This window comes from Colletes latitarsis, chromosome 6 (assembly GCF_051014445.1).
Source record: "Colletes latitarsis isolate SP2378_abdomen chromosome 6, iyColLati1, whole genome shotgun sequence".
NCBI lineage: Eukaryota > Metazoa > Arthropoda > Insecta > Hymenoptera > Colletidae > Colletes > Colletes latitarsis.
In genome coordinates, this window is record NC_135139.1 from 19,758,150 (window position 1) to 19,769,200 (window position 11,051).

The following is an 11,051-nucleotide window of genomic DNA, read 5'->3' on the forward strand; positions in this document are numbered from 1 at the left end:
CTTTACTTTATTACAAAATATATTACAAAAGGAATATTTGAGAAGCTATAAGTCCCATCTCGTCGACCAGAATAATTTTGTTTGCCCTGTCGAGACCAGTAAATGTACGTAAATTTCATAATTATCGGTATCGTCAAAGAATAAATTATATCTGGCCCTCGCCAGTGTCCAAATATAATATCGTTTACACCGAGGACCGGCGACGTCGATATATAAATACCGCTTACGGGGAACGTAAAAAGAAGAAAAATCGATTGACCCAGAAAGAACGATTACCTCGTTGATTGCGCGTCGAATCACACCGCGGGAGAACTGTTAACGCGAGTTCGAAGAAATATGGAGGACGCCTTCGATGGACGCTTATGGTAAGCAATCGAAGATGACGAGGTTGAATCATCGAACGGCCCGAGTCACTTAAATGCATATCTGAACGACGATACGGAGAAGCAGCTACTCAGTGGCCGCAAAGTGGCGTGTTTAAAGCAAAATTCCGTGTTCCAGCGACTCTCACGGAGTCGATATCTTAAAAGGTTGCCAGAACAATCGTTCCTTGGCCAGGCATGAACGACTCCGCGGAGGTAGTTCCATTAAAACCACGGAACGCTCATAAATCACCGGTAAACCTTTTATCGGCACAATTCGGATAACATTGCTTCGCGCCGAGAGGAAGCTCATTAATCTTTCTCCGGCGAAGTGCATGGATCCGATTCGATCATAGAGACACGGCCAGAAAATTGATGGCGATTTTATAGGGGGAGGCTGGCAGAAAGGACCCCGTGAGGCGTGAACTGGAATCACTTCGATTTCACCCCACGGCGATGGAATAAAATTTTAAGAAACGATTCAAAAACCCTGTAACCTTTTTCTCCCCTAAATTGCTTCTGTCCGTGACAAGGGATTCGAAAGAAACTCTTCCTCGATTCTTTCATTTAATTATCATCCAAAAACACGATGGAGAAACTTTTATATCGGATTTAATATCATTCATATTTTTAATATATTTCTTTTCTTCGAGTCGAAGTATTCGAACGCTCGAAAAATTGCTTATTTGTACAAGTACCTCATGGTTTTTAATTAAATGAATTTATTTCGACTGGCAATAAAAAACTCTGGGGAAACTTTATTTACTCTTAGTCGTTCGAATTGGCGAAACAACTCGTTCGAAGTTTCCAGGAATAAAATGACTTTTTAAACGAGAGATTACGAAAACAGTTCGATGACGCAAGGTCGTAAACACGATTGATAAGTAACGTAGGCGATCGCTTCGAAAGGGGAAGCACAAAAGCGCGCGTTGGCTCAGGAAATCACCGGGCGGATCGATCGAGCAGCTCGAAGACGGAACCAACAATGTGTTCCGTACATTGGTTCCCGAGATAATGAAATGCACGACGACAAAACGGCCACGAGCGTGTGACAGTGTTGGTATCACGCGAGTGTGCGTGTCGCGTAACGCTGGTCGCTTACGTTTATATAATGCCAGAGCCGGGAAAGTGAAACCATTGAATCGTCGACTGTTAAAGAGACACGCGCACCTCGAACGTCAGCGACAACATGAAGAAGTGCTGCCCGACCATGGTCCTCCTCGTCCTCGTGTCCACCCTTCTGCTCTCCACCGGTAAGAAATAAACGATCTAACATCTCGCTCTGAAACTCTACGTCCCGCCTTTGAATCGAAACAGTCGATAAACAGTATCTCGAACAACTTTTCGACGAGGAATTTGATTTTATCGTTCGTGCAGGAGCTCGTATTAACATATTAATTTACCTTCCTTAGTTTCATTATATTTTTTGGGATGGACAGGAGTTCTCAATTCTATTTATTCGAGTTTGGCTCTTTTCTACAAGTTTACTTTGATTTTGTTTTCTAATTTATTATCTTTCCTCTCTGATTCCAATTATAATATCATTTCCTTTCTCTGTAGACAAACATACGAATATTTTTAGTGAATTCGTTTGAAAACAGTCAATAAAGTCGATTAGATTGATTTTAAAGTATGAGGCACTGATTTTATTTTTAAAGGAATATCGTTTCGAAAGACGAATTGAAATCTTGACGAAAAATATTTTTAGTGAATTTGTTTGATTAGATTTGATTTTAAAGTATGAGGCACTGATTTTATTTTTGAGGGAAGATCGTTTCGAAAGACTTATTGAAATCTTGACGAAAAATGTTCCGTCGGTATTTTCCGCTGGCAGATTGCTTTACCGCGTTAGGCTCCCCGATCTTTGTTGTTCGGTGTTTAACTTCGATTATGGATTTCACGACGAGGTCGCATGGAGAACCGAAAATAGCTACGGGTTACTCTTTGATCGCACGAAGAGCGAATGGCTTTCTTTACCGCAACACAAGAGCGTTCGTGGTAAATTGAAACATGCGCCCCGAACCAGCTCGCCTCAACCCTTTCTTTTTACGTTCGCGTCGTTTCGCTCGGTCGAGTGACCCCGGCTCGATATAAAAACCGCGCGGAAAGGAAAGGATAAATTAATATATTAATATACGCGTCTGCACGATTTAACAACGGAATTAAAGATCCATAAATTCGTTTTACTACGAATCCAATAATATATAAATTACCGTAAGCTTTTGCTTGTCGTAATCATAACATAAAAGGTACAATAATATTAAATGGAAAGAGGCGATAAATTAGCTGATTAATATACGCATCTATACAATCAAACGATAACGACAATTTAATTTGCAGTCTTACGCGAGCAATAATTGTTTCAATGCCAAAAATTACCGTAATTTTAATTCTGAGAAAAGAGAGGAAATCGAACGTATTTGGAAACGAAAGATATAATAAACAAACTGTAAAGGAGGAACGAATTAATTAAATGACAAAGACAATTTAGGGACCTATACGGTGTATGAAAAATGATGTAATTGTTGTTTGAGGTTGCAAAGAAGACCTTTGAAGTATCATTCACGTTAAAAATGTGTGTTTCAGAGTATGCAGCTGGAAACAGCGTGTGCCCCTTGGAGAATTGTCTCGATTCTAAATTGTGCGACTATTTGCTGGTTGGTGGAACGTGTCCACAAACGACTGACACGTGCTGCAGCGTAGGTATGTTCGCTTAACGTTTCGGAGCAGCTCGTAAACGAAATAGCCATCGCAGAATCAAAGTGCAGTTGAACTTGGTCATAACGCGTTCAAGAATAACGATATTGCGGCTGCAACTACCGAGAAACCGTGATCATTGCGATTCACGTCTATTCTTAGAATGGTGCTCGATAAATAATCGCTGATTTTTGTAAATCTCAAACTCGCGTTTAGCATTTTTATCTACTGGGCCAGGACTTGTACGTGGTTAAGATCGTATAAAAATGGAATTAAAAAAACGAAAGTTGCAGTAGCCTGACACTTTTTGTTCCAACGGTAGACGCTCGGGGAAAGCGTTAAGAAAGTAGGCGGCACTGCACGTTTCGTAGGAACTCTTTAATTCTAAGAATGAAAGGTTAAACGATACCAGAAGCAACTGGTTATGGTAATTCGAAAGATCAAGGCATAAGTGTATTAGAAAAATTAGCTACTCTTTGTTATCAACGACTGACAGTCGATCTATCTCCAGGCTATACTGATTATTAAAAATTGAATACTGAAATGGTATTTGGTAATTTTTCCTAAAGCACATACCTCGAGCAATATTTCTCCCAAATTTCATAAATACAGAGTGTTCGGCCATCCCTGGGAAAAATTTTAATTCTAGAGGCCAAAATAAGACCAAAATAAAGAATACAAATTTGTTGATGGAGACTTCGTTAAAAAGTTATTAACGTTTAAAGTTCCACCAGGATTGAATTTTTTTCTCGAAAATGCGCAAGATTTCGGGGGTATGTCTATTCACCAAAAATGATTGTAATTGACCCCCACAGCTAACAATATTTTTTTCAGAACGATTTGAAATATTTTAATTTCGTCGAAAAATTTCACATATTCTCGAATTTTTTTCTCGAAAATGCGCAAGATTTCGGGGGTATGTCTATTCACCAAAAATTATTGTAATTGACCCCTGCAACCGATAATAATTTTTCCAAAACGATTTGAAATTTTTTTTTTTCTTCGAAAAATTTGGGCACCCAATTAGATTTTCAGTAAGGAATTTTTTTCTCGAAAATGCGTAGGATTTCGGGGGTATGTGTAATGACTAAAAATGATTGTAATTAACCCCTGAAACTAAATATAATTTTTTTAGTATAATTTGAAATTTTTTAATTTCGTCTAAAAATTAAGTACCACGCTACCAGAATTTTCTAGATAATGGGGGTTTCGTTCGTCTCGATTAGACATATTTTAAAACATTGTTTAAAAAAAAAAACAAAAGGAGGCAGGAAACAATTTAATTCCACGTTTTCGATGCGTTTTCGCGGGAACCACGAACATCGGGACGCTCCGCTCGGGGCTCGAATGGCCGATAATTCAGTTTCGCGTATAATTTTATTATTCTTTCTCGCCGTTTACGCGGCCGTCCGTCATTGATCGTCCGATACGCGTCGAAACGTCACGCTTTCGTTTATTCGTGTCACGACGCAAAGTACACGAGATCGATGGTAATTACGCGGCAGTGACGATAACGTAACCGTGCGTTACCACTGGATATAGCAATTTCACGCTCCCCGGTACCTGGTACACACGCAACGCCATAATTTCCACTGTGCCAAATCGGCCATTCTCGAGATTCACTTTTGCGCGGCGTGAATTTCGAACGAACGGTTGACGAGTCAATTCATGGCGTCATCGTCCACACTTTCACGAGACATGTCGCCTGGCCTGCGTCCCACTCGACAGTCCAACCAGAAATTCCACGCCTCGATGGCTGGGCAAATAACAAAAATTTTCTCTCCTTTTTTTATCAAGATTAACACTGAAATCGGTAATCCCACTTTAAGGACTTAATCTGCCCGTTTCGGGGATGGAAAAAATTTTTTAAAAATGCTTCGAAGCGCTATTTAACGTGGCGTAGTTCGCGAGGAACGATTGTTTTAATTTTTTAAGGCTCCACCGTATTTTATTCTGCATCGATAATTATTTTTAAACATCTCGAAATCCTCGACTTCTGTTCGCAGTGAAAGCGGAGCACAGAACGCACTGCCGCCATTTTGGGGGCGAATGCATGGACTCCTGTCACCAAAACTTGCAGAACAGCGCCGTGGACTGTCCCGACGGCAAAGTCTGTTGCACGTTGGTTTAAGAAAACTGGGGAAGCCGTTCCCCCGTGAAATCGTAACTTTAATATAAGCGATTAGTTTCGCGCGACGGGTGCAGAGTCACGCTGCATCTGTTGGTAGCGCGGTAGAAAAGCGATTTAATTGGTTTTACAATTACAACGGTACATGCCTCGGCGGACGAATGAAAAATCGAATACGCCGCGAGTGAATTGCCGTGGCACGAGGGACCCGTCACGAATGTGGGACTCTTCGACGATAAATAGCGCAAACGTAAACGTTATTTCCTCGATGATTGGTAGAAGGGGCCCCAGCCAAAATTACGAGTCCTTAATATACTTCGCGAAAGTTATTACTTCGAATCATCGGTACTGTTACGAAGAAAATAATTTTATAATAATTTCAATTCGATCTTTCACCGTAACTAAGAGTTTCTATATTTCTTGTAAAATTGGAAAATTTTTCCTCAGCCCCTTTCCACCAAACATCAAAAATTCGAGTGACTTTACGAATCCTCGAGACACAGGCGCTGCAACTTTATTAGAAATAAATCTTTGGGTATTAAGTTCCATATAAAATTAGGTTATTCGCGCGCACAATTCGCGAAGAAGCTCATCTTCGTAATAGATATACGATCACCAGGTGAATATGTATTTCCAATAAAATATGCGTGCTCAGCTGTTGAGATTTACTACTCGACCTTCTGGCCCGATTGGAAAGCCAGCAATTATTGCATAATTTGCAAATGATTTTACAATGAAATAGTTACCGTAATTATTTACCGTAGAAATAATTTTTAAACGTAATAGTAAAAAATCAGGCCTGTTTATGCTGCTCGCCCGCGAAGGGGTCGATTAATCGTTTACGAGAAATATCGTTTCGCGTAAATAACGTTAAAAGAGCCTCGTTACACGGTCACGTGGCGGAAAATATCGCGACGCCTCCGTGTTCGTCGCTGTTAATTTTTTTCATCAGGGACAGCGTATAATTTGGGTTACGGGAGCGTGAATTATGTTGTTGAACGTTGATCCCGGCGAATAACAGTGACGAACAATATTGGTGTGGAGGCAACCTAACCGGAGAGGCCGGTACCGCGAGGCGGAGGCGAGCTGAAAAATACAGGAAGGACGCGCAAGAAAATAAAGAGAAGCAGGAAGAAATAAGAATTAGATGGAAGGGGCACGCGTTGCCCGGGGCGATGCAGGCTTGGACGTTTCATAGTGCTCGAACGCACGCACAGGAGATTTAGGGCCGTGTTGGTCGGCCCTCGGGGGTCACTAGCAGAATCGCGCGGCTGCAGAAAAAGAGGATGTAACGCCACGGGGCTCCTATCGTCGGCCATCTGAACGGGAGATAAGAAACTGGACAGTGACGCGTTCATCGATGTGAATTAATGTTGTAAACTGTTGGCGTGCAAACGGATAACACGCGAAAAAACGTCGCGCATCTTTAAATGCTGATGCCGGAATGAATCTACGTCCACGTCAAACCGTGACCGAGGAGGAAATAAAGAACGGAGAAAAAAAAAGAAGCGATACCTTGCCCGCGGCGATACACGTCGAACATGTGACACTAAATATAGAGACACGCTAACGCTACGGACGAGGCAACGGAACGGTCCGAAAAGTAACAAAATAAACGTTCACGTACGACCAAAAATCGACGGAAACAAAATGTCTGCGGAAAAGACAATCTTGCCGCTCTTTCGAAGCGGGGAAATTCCGCCACGGTTGGATGGCGCGTTAAAAGTACTCGTGAATGCAATATAATAGATTGTAGAATTAATAATTCTATTCCCGATACTTATTATCCAATCGATGGAAATATTTTTCACGACCTAACGTATTTCAATTTTAACCCCTTGCCGTACAATGACAAGTCCGACTCGTTATCGAATAAGTCTCATATATTAAAATACACTCGGTATAAGTCTTATATATTAAAATCGACACATTTTTACATTCACGAGGCATTCGTAAAACTAATCTAATCTTCTTCCTTATACGAATGTAAACAAAATTAAATAGTACACGTTTGACGAGTTATTTAAAATTAAATCTCCAAAGATACTCCCGAAGTCAAGTGCCCAAACGATTAAAATATTTTTTAACGACGAGAAGTCAGATGGTCGATGGCAAGTTCATCGCGAAAGAACGAAAATTTGTCGCCGTTTAACGATCCAGGGATTTATCGCGATCCCGTGGTTTTCATCGTGCCTCCCTGCCGTATGGTCGCTAGAGGCTGCGACAGCCCGATAGGCATCCTCGTGTAACGCAAAGAGAACAGAATTATCAAGAAGAATACGAGATAGCGAAGACGAAGAAGAAGAAGATGATGAAGGAGGGGTACAGGTTGCCCGGGGCGCTGCAGGCAGATGCCAGGTACGTTGGTACGTATACTTACATATACACACACGTAAGAGCCGTTTCGGTTAGCCCCGGGGGCGGAGGCGCGGAATCATGCAGCGTAGAAGAAGAAGGTGGCCCCTTTCGTCCCCGCGGCCCCCGTCGTTGTGTGGAACTTGCCCCCGGGGGCAGACGCGGAGGTGTACCCCACCACGATATGCGGCGGAGCAACGGTCGTTCCGCTGCGGGCACGGAAACGAGAGGAGATAGCGGCGAGCTTCGTGCGCGTCCTCTCCGCCCCCGCTCGCCCGCCCGCCGCCAGCTCGCTGCTCCGGAGACGGGCGAGGGCACGGAGGAGGGGGGAATCCACACGGTGCCCCGCGGGCATCCAGCGAGACAATACGCTCCGTGAGCCCCCGGGCGACTTCACGACGGACCGTGCTTCTCTTCTGGCTCCTCTCGTCCTCCTTTCCCCGTCGTCCCCCCCCCAGCCCTTGCTCGCTGTCCCCTCTCGTATCACACATTCAGCCCTTTCTTCGGACGCCCACCGATGCACCCTTTTCTTTTATCATTCCTCCTGGACGCGGTCTCCCCCGAGTAAACTGGTGTTTGTTTCTCGACGAAACGGAGCGTAAACTGAACGATAGCTTTGGAATCGTTCGAGGAGCTGCGGGATTAACGCATTACCGGAACGAGTATTTTCTGGTAATGTGTAGGAATGTTTTAACGAAAGTGCCCCGTCGTTGATGTGTCGAGAATCAGTGGTAAATATGATAAAAACGAGGCATACCGTTGGAAGTTTTGCCGTAGAAGCTTCTTTTACGTTTAATTCGCCTGTATTTTGTTTCGTGCCCGAGAGTTTACCAGCAAAATTGTGAAACTTGTTAGAACTGGCTCTACAAGCTCAGCCATTGGATTTTCGAAAGAGAAGTTTAATTGATTTTCTATCTTGGCCTCAACGTCCCCCGTTGGAAACTTTGGCTGTTAAAATGCAAGAAAATCTGAGTGTATTCGATAATAATAAAAAGTTCCGTAACAATTTGGAAATCAATATTCTTGCGTCCAAATGCAAAAGTTGCCGTAAATTTTCGTTCGTTTCTCTTCCAAAGGCGCGACCAATTGTTTCGGATCATTGTGCAACAACCTCTCTCGATTTCTTAGCAGCCTCCCTCGAGCCGCGTTGCAAATAATATGTCTCGTTCGTGCACAATTTAATTGCACTTTCTAGTAAATTATTACTCAACACGTCGGTATACTTCTCGGCATTTATTGTCCCATAAATAAACGTAATGTTCACAACATCATTACACCCACACGTCGTGACGCGTCCACCTCCACGTTCGACGGTTTAAAATTCCTTCGTTGAAGCCTGGCGTCGGGATCCCATCAAACTTCCTTTAAAATTTTTCTAAAATTCCATCCACTTTACTATTTCTAGGCAGACCGTACCGAGTGCACTTTCCCAATCGTAGCACATTCTGCACGAAACTACTCTGATCATATTGGAACAGACATTTCTCTGGTCATATCGAAATCTTAGTCTCCCTATTTGTGGATCCTTATCGATGAATCGAGAGATTGACAGGATTTCTAGCGGCGAGCGCAGGAAACGCCCCAACGATTTACGTCGAAAGGGTGATGGCAGGACCCTGTCTTTGCTCGGGCAAAGACGGGATAAGGGTCGCCGGGTTGGTCGTTTTACAAGGAGGTCGTAACAAGGATTCCGATTACGAGCGCGGAAAGTTCGTCGTTGTTTCTCCGAGCGAAGGTTGGCTCTTCTCCGTCTTTCGATGTAATAAAGTGCACTACGGGCTCGCTTGTACCTCCTCTTCGCTGCGCCGCTCTATATTTGTCGTCCCTTCTTTCCCGTGGTCCTCGCCCTTTCTCGCTCTCTACCTTTTCGTCTGCCTTGTATGCTTGCTTGGAGGGAGTAACGATGCCCTGGGGCTGGCCTCCGCGCCGCGGCGCGGCTCCGCGGTAACGATAAGCAACGAAATGAAATATTAATGAAGTACCTGAACGCGCGACCATTTTTCGCGGGCGTCTCACCACCGACGCCTCGGGTGTCGAAGAAAAAGTCACCGTCGCGGAACGACGGGGGGCGGGGGCCGGATCATCGTCGACCGGAAAAATAGATAACGGTGTTAGAAGGGGGGGGGGGGGGGACAGGGTGGTCGAAAACTGTCGACGAAAGCTTGTTTCGCGGCGATAAAAATAATCGATGACGCGGTCAAACTTTTGTTTCAGAGAGCCAACGATTTCTCGTCGAGGATTCCGATAATTAAGAGGTCCTTGGACGATTGAAAAACAGCCGTTCTTTGCCAATTCTTTTGTCGAGGAATCAAACTTCCCTGTGTTCTAGCGTCTTATATTGTTATTTATTATTATTATTGATATTAAGATGCATTATGTAAGGAACTACAGATGTGGATTTTACATAGTCAAACATTATCGCTTAGTGAATTTAACAAAAATGAATTATGGGAAGAAATATTATTTTTATTGATGAAGAGTAAACCTGGGGTTCTAACTTGCGACTAGAAAGTTGCAAATGGACGCTTTGAATTCGAGGAAATGATTTTCTGATGCTGGGAATGGACATAGTAAATACACAGAATGAATATCCTTTAAGAATTTTGTATAAAAATTTGTTCAACGTTACGTAAGGAGTTCTCGATAGCAACGCCTCTTCGTCTATAGCGTTTCCCCCGGGAGCGTTAGAGTCTTTCAGGGGGCGTAAAAATGACACGAAACTCGAGGGACGCGTTGACATTATAGGTGGAAGAAAAGAAATTTTTTACTTTATTGTCACTGTCCCAAGAGTCGTCTGACGTAATTATGAAATGGTGGGAGGTACGAAGAAACGCAACAGGATTTGCCTCCATCGTTCTTTCGCGTTCTGATGAGATCTGACATAACGAATAAGCGGAGAACGTCATCGTGCGATCGATCATTCGTGTAGTACTAATTAGAGAAGCATAGAGAATAAGATTTTGTAAATTGTCGCTACGAAAAATACAGAAACAGATTGCTCTGAATTAACTCGGGTTTCTATGAATTAATTAAAACTAAAAACTCCGTGGTCCAAAAGTCCAAGTCCCTCGTACGGATCAACGAAGCAGTCGATCATCGTTTCGCGAAGGATACGATTGCCACGTCGGATGACATCTGACATTGATTGGCCAACGTCGACGAAGAAAAACCGAGACGGGCGCCATCGTACTTTTTCATCCACGATTTCTTATCCGTTCGCAATTACCGGCGACGATGTATAGACCCGGCTGGTTACTATGTAGTCGTCAAGGAGAACGTGGATCGCTCGTGAAAGGGTTAATCGATCGCGATATATCATTCGAGCACCTAGAGAGCCTAGTTCCTAGTAAAACCATTTTGCACAGTATTCTAAAACATTTGTGGTATTCGTTTTCAATGCGATTTAAGTAAGCGTGTAATGTATAAGATTTCATTTAAATTTTTCTTTTCTAGAGAAGATAAAGAAACAGTTTATTTAATTGTTTTTACATAAAATTGAATTCTTCCCA

General features: G+C 43.0%; 1 protein-coding gene across 1 annotated transcript; it reads left to right on the top strand.

The window, feature by feature from the left end:
• Nucleotides 1-1,313: 1,313 nt before the first annotated feature.
• On the top strand, nt 1,314-5,842 carry LOC143342681 (uncharacterized). Its single transcript, XM_076766806.1, has 3 exons — nt 1,314-1,615; nt 2,949-3,065; nt 5,066-5,842. Exons 1-3 carry the CDS (start codon nt 1,552-1,554, stop codon nt 5,188-5,190), a joined length of 306 nt encoding a protein of 101 aa, XP_076622921.1. The 5' UTR covers nt 1,314-1,551; the 3' UTR covers nt 5,191-5,842.
• Nucleotides 5,843-11,051: the final 5,209 nt, after the last annotated feature.

Excerpts from the sequence above, each read along its gene's own strand:
- LOC143342681 (XM_076766806.1), top strand. The coding sequence starts at position 1,552 with ATGAAGAAGTGCTGCCCGACCATGGTCCTCCTCGTCCTCGTGTCCACC. Across the intron at positions 1,616-2,948 it reads CACCCTTCTGCTCTCCACCG|AGTATGCAGCTGGAAACAGC; the intron begins GTAAGAAATAAA and ends TGTGTGTTTCAG. Across the intron at positions 3,066-5,065 it reads TGACACGTGCTGCAGCGTAG|TGAAAGCGGAGCACAGAACG; the intron begins GTATGTTCGCTT and ends TTCTGTTCGCAG.